The sequence below is a fragment of the Erythrolamprus reginae genome, chromosome 1, assembly GCF_031021105.1.
Source record: "Erythrolamprus reginae isolate rEryReg1 chromosome 1, rEryReg1.hap1, whole genome shotgun sequence".
Taxonomy (NCBI): domain Eukaryota; kingdom Metazoa; phylum Chordata; class Lepidosauria; order Squamata; family Dipsadidae; genus Erythrolamprus; species Erythrolamprus reginae.
Genome location: NC_091950.1, coordinates 271,407,343 through 271,421,499, shown reverse-complemented (window position 1 = coordinate 271,421,499; position 14,157 = coordinate 271,407,343). Strand labels below are relative to the sequence as shown.

Genomic DNA, 14,157 nt, shown 5'->3' with positions numbered 1-14,157 from the left:
TGTGTGGTTGCTAAGAATTAGCAGTAGTTTAATACTTTATTTACAGTTATCGGAGGATCTATCATATAAAAAGTCTATACGCAAGGTATGGATAACAAAACAAGCTGTAGGTTAATATAACCCTAATAAACTGAATGTATGAAACCCTATTTTGCTGCATTTTCACAAAATCCTTTCCTAAAGCTACAATATTAAGGGCATTCCAAGAGTAAAATCTTTCTTGCAATGATCATAGTAATTAGATAATCCTGAGAAAAATAAATACAGCTCAAGGCTTGGCCGTTCACTTAATTTCCAATTAAGAAGTTTAATTCACCTGGATTGTTTCCCAAGCTAACTTTTTGTGCACTCCCGGGAGACGCTCAAATACAGTTTTTCTTCTGCACAGCTGCATCTTGGCTGCTTGCTTTCCCAGACAGCCTGGAGAGATGATTCACTAAACACCATGCGGTGTCGTTTTCTCAGAGGGTTGCCTTCAATTGTTTAACCAAAGCATGCTCTGTCATTGTTTATTGTTTAATTAAAACAATTACAGAGCATGCTTTCTATTTTGCTCTACATGCTACCACAGGGGCCTCAAAACCTGGCAACTTTAAGACTTGTGGACCAAGCTATGCTGGCTGGAGAATTCTGGGAGTTGAAGTCCACAAGTCTTAAAAGTTGCCAAGTTTGCAGATCTCTATGCTATCACATGCTCTTGAACTACCCAAGGAAAAAAAAGTTTGCCATCAAACTTTATATGACCTATAAAGCCCTTCATGGCACCGGACCAGATTATCTCAGGGACCGCCTTCTGCTGCACGAATCCCAGCGACCAGTTAGGTCCCACAGAGTGGGTCTCCTCCGGGTCCCGTCAACTAAACAATGCTGCTTGGCGGGACCCAGGGGAAGAGCCTTCTCTGTGGCGGCCCCGGCCCTCTGGAACCAACTCCCTCCAGAAATTAGAATTGCCCCCACCCTCCTTGCCTTTCGTAAGCTACTTAAAACCCACCTCTGCCGCCAGGCATGGGGGAATTGAGATACTCTTTCCCCCTCGGCCTTTACAATTTTATGCATGGTATGTCTGTATGTATGTTTGGTTTTTATATTAATGGGTTTTTAATCATTTTTAGTATTGGATTATTATTGTACGCTGTCTTATTATTGCTGTTAGCCGCCCCGAGTCTCCGGAGAGGGGTGGCATACAAATCCAATAAATAAATAAATACCCATATTTTTATATTGGAGAACAGAATAAGCAGGAATTTAATTGGTGAATCTGTGTGTACCATTTACTCAGTTGATGACAAATATGATTTTTGTAGTCCAGTCTGCAATTAGAAAAAACAAATGCATTCATGGTTCTTGAAAGAGTTACAACTTGGTGTGATATAAACAAACAGTTGTGGATGAAAGTTGATTATATCATGTTAAATTGTTCCACCGAGTTGCAAAGCCATATGATGGAAACAGTAAAGGTTGAAGTCTAAAGACTCACAAAGCGTAGAAAAGTAAAGGTATTTAGGACTGTGAAGAAGGCTTTCTGCACTTCCCTTGATCCCCATAGTTTATCATTCCCAACCACTTCTCCTCAACCCTCTGAAACAACAAAACCATACTGGTTTCTTGAGTATACTCAGCAACAGATTATTTATAATAAATTAGTATAGAAACATAGAAACATAGAAGACTGACGGCAGAAAAAGACCTCGTGATCCATCTAGTCTGCCCTTATACTATTTTCTGTATTTTATCTTAGGATGGATATATGTTTATCCCAGGCATGTTTAAATTCAGTTACTGTGGATTTATCAACCACGTCTGCTGGAAGTTTGTTCCAAGGATCTACTACTCTTTCAGTAAAATAATATTTTCTCACCTTGCTTTTAATCTTTCCCCCAACTAACTTCAGATGTATGTCCTTAAGATATCATAACATTTGTTGTTGCATGCAATACAGCTATTGTCTTCTAAAAAAGATGGACATGGATCTTTGGCTGTAATCATATTACCAGTAATTATTCCAAAGGCTGATGTAGGGAAGTTTGATACTAGCAATACAGGAATACTGCTGGTGACAAAATTGTACTAAATCAAAAAATCCATTGCTACAGAATTAATAAGAAATGAATTGATAGAAAGTCAAGACAGATTTTGCAGAAACTCTCATCTACAGGCAGTGTTCAGAATAACAACTAATTTGTATATCCAGGGACAAAGAATTGTGGGCACAAACAGGGATGGGCTACCAAACCTTTTACTACCACACTGTGGGCGTGGCTTATGCATTTGGTTTCAACATCTTTCAGTGCAAATTGGGTGCCCTTGGGTGGAGCTCCAAATTTTGCTACCGGTACTACGTACCTGACTGTACCCATAGGAGCCCATCACTGGGTACAAATAATATTATACAAAGCTCTGTCAGAAGATAATAATTTTAAAGTAAGAGCAAGAATTATATTCTTGTGTTCCTAGTAAGAGGGTTTATCAGCAACTTTTGAAAACACAATGGACGGCCAGGGACATTGTCTTGAAGCAAATATTCAGAAATCATTATGTAAACAATGAGGAAGGAAGCATTCCTTAAGTTTTGGAAAGGGAAATAGTAAAGCTAATTCTAGGCTTCTTGTGGAGTCAGCTTCCTTATCTGGTCTATCTTGAAGTGCTTAATGAAGTGCTTATTCCATAACTTAATGGAATATCCTATTCTGAAAGCACGATATTTCATGAAAGCAAGGAAGCCATGCTTTATTTGTAGCCAACCTGAGATGCCAGTGTAATGTTGAAACAAAATGGAAAATAATAACTCTCTAGCAGACAACAGGATTTATTTACTCAATCAGTGCTAAATAAATGAACAAGCTATTTAAACAATGGAAAGCATAAATGCTGGTCTGTCTGTTGCCTGCCATTTCAGAAGACAGCTTGCTTAAATCTCTCCCATTTGCTGGTAAGCCATACCTTGGATAATCACACTCTTCATCTTGTCACAAAGCCCTAATTTCCCGGCAATTTAATTTTTGATTATTTTGTTTCCAGCTTCTCCAGAGATTGTTAGATGACCGCAAGCCTACTGTTGAATTGATCAAGCGTGAAGGGGGGAAAATTGCAGAGTCAGCAGAGCCGGCAGATAAAGAAAAGATCTTGAAACAGCTGAGTCTCCTGGATAGCAGATGGGCTGCATTGCTTGATAAAGCAGAAATAAGGTACTTGAAACATTTTCATTCACTTACTCATAGAGCAGGGAGCTCTTCTAGCTGCGGCAAAGCAAACTGTGTAATTTGAAGCTGCTGTGTAAGCATTTTGGTTCTCACATAAATGTTAACTTTTGAGGCTGAATGAGAAAATGCATTAGCACTGCTAGGACTAGCACTGCAGGTGAAATAAACATGATTTATCTATTCCCTCGGTTAATAAATGGGGGGTTAGCTAGAAGGCAGGCACTGTGCATTGTAAAATGGGCATAAGGGCAGGATCTACTGAATGGAGGAGCTGGCAAATTAAGTATTGTTTTAATAAAGGATTGATATCTTGCATCTGTGAGTTTTGATTTAAAACAATTCCAGCCTATGGTAAAATAGTTTAGCACATCTAACTAATCTGTGTGCAAGTAGTTAAATACAAATCAATCAGAATAGAGCTTGATAGACCTTGGAGGTCTTCTCGTGTAACCCCCTGCTCAAGAAGGAGATCCTATACCAGTGATGGCAAACTTTTTTTCCCTTGGGTGCAGAAAAAACGTGGGCATGTGCTATCGTGCATGCCCACACTTATAATTCAATGCCTTGGGAGGGCGAAAGCAACTTCCCCCGCCCTCTGGAGATTGGAAACGGCCTGTTTCTCAACTTCTGGGGGGCCCAGTAGGCTTGTGTTTTGCCCAGTAGGCTTGTGTTTCGCCAAGCTCCAAAAGCTTCCCTGGAGCCAAGGGAGGGTTAAACCCCTCCCCCATCTCTCCAGAGGCTCTCTGGAAGCCAAAAATGCCCTCCTAGCGTGTCTGTGTGAGTCAAAAATCAGCTGACCAGCACGCACATGCACATTGGAGCTGAGCTAGGGCAACAGCTTGCGTACCAGCAGATCTGGCTTTGCATGCCACCTGTGGCACCTGTGCCATAGTCTCGTCATCACTGTCCTAAACCATTTCAGACAGGTGGTTAGCCAGTCTTTTCTTAAAAACCTCTAGTGATGGAGTACCCACAATTTCTGAAGACAAGCTGTTCCACTGGTTAATTATTCTCACTGTTAGGAAATTTCTCCTTAATTCCAGGCTGTTTCTGTCCTTGAGTAGTTTCCATCCATTGTTTCTTATCCTTGCCTTTCAGTGCTTTGGGGGAAAAAAGTTGATCCTTTATTGTTTGTAGCGGCCAAAGGTGGGCTGCTAAGGTGGAATGGTGACGTGCACTTGCCCCCGTGGCTCTGAGTTGTTGTGGTTGGCTCTGGGCCAGCTCCTGCCCCAAGGACTGTGGGGGTGGATGTGGGTGAATCCTCCCAGCGTCAGAGGCCAGTTTTACTGCCGACTGCTTTGGACAGTGAAGCGTTGGAAGCAGTGAGTGACTGTGAAATGAGATCCTCAGAGGGGGTCATGGCAGACAGCCCAGTAGGGAGTAATTCATCATCCTCATTATCCTCGCTGGATTTAGATGAAGAGACATTCATTGACGTACGCAGCCGCAGGGCAATGACTAGGAAAGAGCAGCTGCGTAAATACTACAGGAGATAAGGGAGTTTCACCTGTGGTTGGGTGTAGTTCAACTAATTGGGGCTGCCATTAAATTGGCAGCGTTTTGGCCTCAGAGTGTGGAAGTTTATCCGTTCGGTGACAGAGGAACTGGCTTTCGTCTCAGGATTCTCCAAGGACCCAGGAGTCTGAAACTAAACCATAGTCAAATGTGTGAGTTTGAAAACGTTTGAAGGAGAGTGGCTGTGACGTCTTCACAGCTGCTTGTTAATTGCTTTGTGTTTGTTTATTGTTTTTCACCGCATTCAAGTCTGTTGCTTTGAAGGAGAGCCCTTTGACTACCAAAAGGGTGTTTTGCTTCTATTTTACTTTGGATAAAAACAGTGTTCTTGACATTTCAAGTGTGTGTGTCTGACTTTCTACCTTTGCACTTAATTGGGGGCTTGTGCTGTGAGCCCGGCAGAACATGAGTGTTAGCGAAATCCAGCGTGATTCTGCTACTGCAGCTGTGCAGGTAGCAGAATCGCGTGGGAGACGCAGGCGCACCTGTGTTTTGGCATTTTTTGCTACCGCGTGCACCTGCATCTCTGCGCGATTCTGCTACCTGCACAGCTGCAGTAGCAGAATCGCGTTGGACTCCGCTAACACTCAGAGCCACGGGGCCGAGCACATGTCACCGTTCCACCTTAGTAGCCCACCTCTGGTGGCGGCCCTTCAAATACTGGAATACTATCATGTCTCCACCAATCCTTCTTTTCTCTAGACTGGCTATACCCAATTTCCTGTAACCATTCCTCATATTTGTTTGTCTCCAGTCGTTTTAAGTTGTTCTTCTCTGCACTTTTTTCAAAGTTTCAACATCGTTTTTGTAATGCGTTAATCAAAACTGGATGCAATATTCTAGGCGTGATCTTATTAATGATTTATAAAGCAGTACTAATACTTCATGTGATTTTGAATATGATTAACACAAAGTACAAAATACTGGAAACTTTTGCTCTGTTGATGGGCTAGTGTTTATTTTGATTACTTTTTATTATTAAGTCAGAAAGTTTAATTTCAGATTTTTAAAAAACTTTGTAAAATCCAGAATCTTTTACCTGTATTTGATCCCTAAAATTTTGTTTGTCATTCTCTTGTCATTTTGTAGGCATCGACAGTTGGAAGGGATTTCAACTGTAGCACAGCAGTTCCATGAAACCTTAGAACCATTGGTTGAATGGCTAGCGGCTACCGAGAAGAAGCTTTCCAATTCAGAACCCATTGGCACGCAGGCTTCCAAACTTCAACAACAAATTTCTCAACATAAAGTAAGACCTTAATGGGCAGCCCCTTGGAGTTATTTTTATAGCTTCCTCATTCAAAAGAATTGGAAATTCCTTCTCTACATTCTTGCCTGAGTTTTTTTTAATGCATTTCTATATCACTCTAATTATTTTATTCATTTTGCTTTTTTTTATTTAGTTGTGCTCATATTTTGTGTACATGATTTTGTTAAATTTTCTTTTCATTTTTTTTTCTTTTTGCTGCTTTGAAAATTCCATTTAGACTTTAGAGGAAGACATCACCACTCACAATAAAAATCTACAGCAAGCAATTAATATTGGTCAAGTTTTAAACACATTATGCTCCAGGGAAGATAAAGAGATGGTTCAAGAGAAATTAGATTCTTCAGAAGGCCGATACGTTGAGGTTCAAGAAAAAAGCAGAAGTAGGGCTGAGCTCCTGAAACAAGCCTATTGCAATGCTCAGATTTTTGGAGAAGATGAGGTTGAATTGATGAACTGGTTGAATGAAGTCCATGAGAAACTAAGCAAATTGGGAGTCCAAGACTACAATACTGATTTACTAGAGAAACAGCACGCTGAAATGCTGGTATTTGCCATTATTTTCTGTTATTTTTAATTTACCATTATTAATCATATTATTAACAATTTCTTTTGTATTTATTAGTTATTTGGTTATTTCTTATAACTAAATCTTACCTAATATTTATTTCTTAAGTTACCCCATGCTCTTTTCTTTTTATTTCCCATCAAGAAAGAAATGAATGCATTATTCCTTAGCAGCAACAAAAGTTATAGAAGAAATTTTATTGGTGATTTCTTTAATGTTTATGTGCTGTTACCTTTTTCTCTCTCATTCCCCATATTTTTAAATCGTTAAATTTCCTAGTTACTTCAAGAAGAGATTAAGATCAGAAAAGATAATGTTGATCAAGCTGTTCAAAATGGTTTACTGCTGCTCAAACAAACTACAGGTGAGAATGATTTATATCAGTGTCAAGTTAAATAACATTTTTTAACTTGGCTTTTTTACACTGTAAAAGTAACACTGTCCAAAATAAATGTGCTAACTTTTATAGTTAATTTACCAATTTATTTATTTTTTTAAAATGACTTGGATTCATATTGATTGACACCTGGTTAAAACATTAAATTGTGAGTTGGCAATCTTTTTCATTTGGAAAATTAATTTCTGTGCTTAAAAAAAAATAAATGTTTGAATTAGTGATATCAACAGGATTTTAAAAGGTATCTTTGAGGAATTAAAACAGTTACAGTTAATATGAATAAACTGTATCAAGTTTAATTCTATGTTGCATGTCTACCGTTTACAGGAACAAGAAGGCAGGGATAATAAATAAATGAAAATCTAGTCATCTCTCATGGCTTTCTTATGCTACAAAGCTATAAAATATAAAACATAACTTCAAGGAGTTGAAATGTGATGATAATTCATTTCCCTCCTTATTGATTTCTTGATGTAATGTTGGTCTAAGATTATAAACACCAAAATTCCTGCCAGAAAACCAACATACCACCCTGCCTGTGCTACTCAGACTAGCATTTGTTGCTTCCTAAGATGTCTTTGTTTGCATCTTGATAGAAATAAATATTGGGTCAGTGAAAATGTCCACTACAGCCATTGTAAGGAAAATTAGGCACCACTAAACTTTCTCAGTCTCCTAAGTCAGTGATGGTGAACCTATAGCATTCATGCCACAAGTGACACGCGAAACCGTATTGGTGGGCACGTGAGGTCAGGTCTGGCTGGCCAGCTGATTTTCGGGCCTTCTGGGCCCACTGGGAGTCAGAAAACAGGCTGTTTCCAGCCTCTGGAGGGTGGGGATGCCTGGTTTTTTTCTTTACCAAAGTTCCAGAGCCTTTTTAGGAGCCTGGGGAGGGTGAAACCCCCCCCCCCCCCCCCGAGGTTGGAAACGGCCTTTTGCCAACTATAAGTTGGACTGGAAGTCCTGGGGTTTTTCTTGCTCTTCTTAGGCTTGAGAACGTTTCTAAGAGCCTGTGGAGGGCAAAAACGGCCTTCCCCCCACCCCGGAAGCCCTCCAGATGCCCTCCGGGGACCGGAAAGGGCCCATTTGCCAACTTCCAGAAATTGGGAAACAGGCCATTTCTGGTGTCCAGAGGGCTTCCTGGGGCGTGGGGAAAGCCATTTTTGCCCTCCCCACACTCCCAGAAAGGCTCTCAAGCCTAGGAAGAGCAAAAAAAATAGGACTTCCGGTCCAAATGGTAGTTGGCAAATGGGCCAACTCTGGCCTCCAGAGGACTTCTGGCGGTTGGGAAAGGCCGTTTTTGCCCTCCCCATTCTCCTAGAAAGGCTCTGAAGCCTAGAGAGAGTGAAAAAAGGATGTACAACCACATGCCAGGAGGGTCACGTGTGAATGCGCAAGCGGGCCACATGGAATTATGGGTGTGTGCCTGCGCATGTGCGAGCCCCCCCATGCTCCCCCCTTTTGGCACACAAACCAAAAAAGTTTTGCCATCACTGTCCTAAGTAGTTGATGTAAACATTTTAAAATGTTTAGCATCTTTCTACGCAAATTAAAATTAGATGGCTATTGCTGCATGGGTTTTGATAATTGGAAGAAGTGTTTTGGACCAACTACCTTCTTAATACAGTGCCAGACTTTTGTCAGTTCCCTGTGGAACCCTGAATAAAGCAGACTGCCTTAGAGTGAAAATTGTTCTGTCTGTGGGATCGAGGCACTTCTTTTTATAATGTTTTTTACACGTTTTAGCAGCCTGCAGAGTTTTAGTTATTTTACATTTATAGTTTCATTGTATGTGATCCTGGAAATACTGATTATATTTGTCATGTTTTGTAGTTTTAAATTATTGCTTTTATAAATGAAATCACAGTTATGAGTGGAGTTATATATATATCCATTTAGATATCAACCAATAATTGAAGCTGTAGATCAGTTGCACTAGTGTTTATTTCAGCCGTATTTTTCTGTTCCCCCTTTTCCTAGAAGAGGAGGAAGGCTAAGTAGATGACTGTGATTGTGAATGTTGTCGTAAGGTTAAAAATGATTATATTTTTTAAAATTGATGAGCAGGACCACATCCTCTGTAATAGTACTGTGGAAAAAATTAACTCCAAATACACATAGAGTGTCTGGTTTAGAAGGCAAAATTCTTATGAATTTTCTAGATTTTATGAAATTTCTGAAACATAATAGTTTGAGTCAGAAGAGTGATGTGTGCGTTATGTGTGTTTATTAAACAATGTATTTATCACTTCCATCTTTTTTATTCCATTGAATTAATTCACAATGAGTTCATTGGTTACCAAATAACTGTGATGACATTTTTTGAAATATATTACTGATATAAATTGCAAGAATTCAGTCTAATATTTGGAAATAACCCTTAAAACTACTATGGGCACATTAGAAGCAACAGGATTAAGGCTGACTTGGCTAATGGGCCTGTAAACTCTTCCCCAGATATTTTTAAAAGACCCTCCTACCCATGTAGTCCTCTGTTTTGAAGTGCTATAGATCTCTATATCCAATGTTAATAGTGCTAGATAGTGAATTCTGTCCTGTTCTGGGTGTATATTGAACAATAAAAATTAAACTCTTTTTACTTCTGTGCCGTCAAATTATGCAAATTGGGGCTTTCAGATGGACCAGAGCAAGATGTAGTTCTCCAAGTCTTAGCTAGTTATATTCATAATTAGTCTGGCTACAGGTTATCTTGTTTGCTCTAGGATTATCAGAAATTAATACTTTATGAAAGTACATTCAAAACCGGTTAAAGATAAAACTTAAAGTACTCCCGTATATCTATCAAAATAATCCTGGAGTTTGGCCGTCCAAAATAAGTAAAGCCAGTTAAAAAAATAAATCCTAGGAATATTGTAGGTTGTATATGATTTGCCTATGAATTGTATTATTTGCTGTAATGACCATGTACCTGTTTTCCTAACAAGCAAACATGCTTTAATCTGAATATTTTCTGGTATACATTCAAAGTCCAGTGAGTTTGTTCAGTAATAGTTTGAGACACTAGATGTTCATCTGAAGAATATATTTGGTAGAAAAAAGAGCCCTAATATTTGGAACCAACACAAATAATGAGGGTTTAAGAAGGCAACATCCTTAATTTACAGTATTTCCTTACAAAATATCCTAATCAGACAGCCTTTTTTTAAACCAAACATTCCAGGTTCACAATTAATCAGGAATTTATTCTACTGTACTGAATGTTGCCAATATTTAAACAGCATTTTCATACAACTAATTTTCAGTGAATAAGTCGTTTGATATTAAAAGTTCTCAGAAAAAAACCCTAAACTTATTGTGGGCTTTGGTTATACATTGAATCTTGCAGATCAAAAGGTCTTGGGTAATTTAGGTCAATTATCAGTCAAGAGGTCTTTAGGTTATGTAGGTCTAACATTTTCAAGGAAATGATGTTAGCATATTTGACAAATAATCTCTTGGTGTATTGATCAGATTTCAATATGAATAGAAGCAAAAAGTGCCATCCAGTGGTGGGATTCAAAACATTTTTTTTTACCACCAGTTATATGGGCAAGGATTGGTGAGCATGGTGTAGCTTGGTGGGCATGACAGGGAAAGGTTACTTCAAAATCCCCATTTCCTCCTGATCAGCTGGGACTCGGAAAGTAGAGAATAGATGGGGGCGGGGCCAGACAGGGATATTTGTTTGTTTGTTTGTTTGTTTGTTTATTTATTTATTTGATTTTTATGCCGCCCTACTCCTTAGACTCAGGGCGGCTTACAACATGTTAGCAATAGCACTTTTTTTTAACAGAGCTAGACTATTGCCCCCACAATCCGGGTCCTCATTCTCCAAACTACTCAAAATTTCCACTAATGATTCTCCAGAACTGGTCAGAACCTGCTGAAACCCATCTCTGGTGCCATTAGGGGTGGGCTGCTGCCTGGACGGGGGGAGGGGGAACGCAATGGGGTAGCAAAAATGGAGCTCCACCACAGAGCACCCAATTTTCACTGAAAGATAAAAGAAAATGCAGGGAATCCTGCATAAACCGTGCCCACAGTGTGGTAGTAAAAATTTTGGTAGCCCTTCACTGGGTGCCACCATCTATATAGTCTGAGATTTACCAAAGGATCTATTTAATAAATGTTATATTTTCTGGTTGTAATACTTTCATTAGATGTTAGTACATTAACTTCCTGTACCTAGACAGTTTTGGCAGAAAACTAAACAACAGAGGCTGTGATTACTAGGTGGGTTGGATATAATTCCAGATCTGTAAGGTTTAAGGATTAATTGGATTTGTATGCCGCCCGTCTCCGAGGACTCACAACATATACAACAGTAGTAAATCAAGTAAGTTAGACTGGGAAGTAGAAAAAGCATCCTGGAAAGATGTTCCATAATGTGTCCATGTAAATCATAATACCTGGTTTTTATGTATCTTATTTTATTCTAAATATAGTTTATACATCTTCCCCGAATTACAAATTATTAATACATAAATAGGAGTAATTCATTTTTACAATTAATAACTTTATGGTTTGGGGTTTTTTTTGGCAATGATATTGTTTTCAAATTTTAGGAGATGAAATTGTTGTAATTCAAGATAAGTTGGAAGGTATCAAAGCAAGATATAAGGACATCACTAACCTGAGTTCCGAAGTGTTCAAAACTCTAAAAGAAGCTCTTCAGCTTTCAGGGCAGCTCCAATCAGCTCACAAAGAACTCTGTTCTTGGCTTGAGAAAGTTGAAGCTGAATTACTTTCATACAACTCTCAAGATCCTAAAGGCAAAGAATTAAGTGAAACACAAGAAAGACAAAAAGTGAGTATCAAGCTGGAAAGTAAAGATTGACTTAATATTTTGTTGTTTGGATTTTGGCTTAGTCTATTGCATATGCAAAGTCGTTGTGTTTTGTGAATTGTATGTGTTATGAAAAATCAGCCAACTGAGCATGGCTGATATATTCTTTGCTATAGCATGACTAGTCATATATACAAGTAATAATGTTTAAATGTTTACTAATTGTTTGCCATGTAGATGCTTGTTAAATTATAATCATATTCTTAAACCTTATGACAGAGGTCCCCAAACTTTTTACACAGGGGCCCAGTTCACGGTCCCTCGGAATGTTAGAGGGCCGGACTATTAAAAAAACTATGAACAAATCCCTATACACACTGCACATACCTTATTTTAAAGTAAAAAAACCAAAATGGGAATGTACTATTTAGAGGGGCAGGGAAGTCTGAAATTCACAAAAGTTTATGTTTTGTTTTTAATTTTCTTTTGTTAACATCTGATTGGCTATACAACTCCTATGCCCAGCTCCCCAGTGCGGCCTTGGCAAAGACAGCACGGGGGGGGGGGGGTTGTGTGCGTGACAGCACGCCTTACAGGGGACATTGGCATGGTCCCCGGACACAGCCAGAGAAGCCGGGCGGGGCTCAGAGCCCATGGGGGTTTCTCCAGGCCGACAGATTTACCCGCGGGCCGGATAAATGGCCTCAGCGGGCCGCATGCGGCCCCCGGGACGTAGTTTGGGGACCATTGCCTTATGATATGAGAGATCAACCACAGTAAAATCACTTAAACCTCTCCTTTTATAGAGGTGAGAATGCAATAATTTAACATATAAGGTATCCAGCTGCAGACCACACTATTCTTTTACTAAATATATTTTCTTCATAAACTATTCCACAATAAGATAAACTCTTCTTTATTGTGCTCAACTGCTAAAATATTGGTTAAAGATGAATCCATTCTTGAAGCTATATCAAAAAATTATATATATTTTGGTTACATTATTGCTATTAGAGTTACTTATTTTACTGGAAGGAGAGGTAAATGGATTATAAATTGTAAGTGACACACAAGAATTCTCCATATTACTTAATGATTACATAAGGGCTATGGTAAAATGTCCAGTGAATCCCCAGAACGTATTCAAATCATATTTTGACCAAGCTTCTTTTCAGGAAATAACAAAAATAAAGGTAATTGAAATTATCTTTACTTTTCACGTGTGGAGCTTTTCATAACTTCATTATTTCTTGATTAATTATGTTCATCAAGTATCCATCAATCTTAGACTGTGAATCTAACTATAGATTATCCACACATAATAATTCTTGACTTTTGTTACCTGACCTTGCAGATCATTTTCAGTATCGGATTAGTACCATCAGCATAGTGCTGATTAATAATGTTTCTTCCAGCATCCCTAAATATATATATTCAACATATAATCTTTCTTATAGTAGCATTAAAAAATGAAAGGGAAAATATCACATACATTTTTGCAAGAGTGTTTATTTCAAATATTCTTTCTTAGGAATTGAAAAAAGAAGTAAAGGATAAGAAAAGTTTATTGGACCATCTCAATGAAGTCAGTAGTGCTTTATTGGAACTGGTGCCGTGGAGAGCCAGAGAAGGGATAGATAAAATGGTTACAGAAGACAATGAAAAATACCGGTTAATGAGTGATACTTTAAATCAAAAAGTGGAAGAAATTGATGCTGCAATTTTAAGATCACAACAGGTAAATGTAATATTGGTTTAACCTCTGTAACCAGAGTAATACATGTTCATATCAGGTTTCCATTATGCACAGAGAGAGAGAGAGAAAGAGAGAGAAAGAGGCCAATTCATTTACCTGGGAATTTGTGTTGAGATAGAAATGTGCTCTACATTTTACTGTACTTGTACACATTGGCTCTATTATTCAAGAACCGGGGCTCATTTTGGGGAGGGAGGGGATCCTTGCCATAATTTTCAGACGTGAACAAAGCAAATCCAGTCATTCCCATATCCATCTGTCTCCTGATCGATGCAAAAATTGCAGATCAGCCTCATGCTGGGAAGCTTTAGGAGGAACATCATGCAGTGAACGAAGTAAGAATTTAACCAGAACAAATCTAAAATCTTTTAATGCCTGCAGTTTATGGTACCTGATACGATCAAATGTGAGGTTGTATAAGTGATACAAATCTGGTAGGCATAGGTTCTTGTGAACAATAAATGTTATTCATGTTGCATGTAGCATTAAAGTGAACTTAATGTCCACATCAGGATATTTCTAGGATAATTTGTGTATGTGCGTTTTTAAAGATCTGATTTACTTGCCCTTTAATTTGGTATGACTCAGTTCAAATGCCTCTATTTAAAGCAGAGTGTTCAGGCCAAGTTCATCTGCTCTGATTATAGTTGTAAAAAGGCAGTGGATGT

The 14,157-nt window shown here is 38.6% G+C and overlaps 1 protein-coding gene across 12 annotated transcripts in view; it reads left to right on the top strand.

The window, feature by feature from the left end:
- Positions 1-14,157, top strand: part of LOC139156879 (dystonin-like) — a 400,586-nt gene that overhangs the window by 291,396 nt on the left and 95,033 nt on the right. For all 12 annotated transcript variants that reach the window (XM_070733016.1, XM_070733011.1, XM_070733010.1 and 9 more), the window contains 6 exons: positions 3,019-3,185; positions 5,805-5,964; positions 6,203-6,529; positions 6,830-6,914; positions 11,513-11,754; positions 13,265-13,471. In XM_070733016.1, the coding sequence (XP_070589117.1) occupies positions 3,019-3,185; positions 5,805-5,964; positions 6,203-6,529; positions 6,830-6,914; positions 11,513-11,754; positions 13,265-13,471 (1,188 nt within the window). The remainder of the gene's footprint in view (positions 1-3,018; positions 3,186-5,804; positions 5,965-6,202; positions 6,530-6,829; positions 6,915-11,512; positions 11,755-13,264; positions 13,472-14,157) is intronic.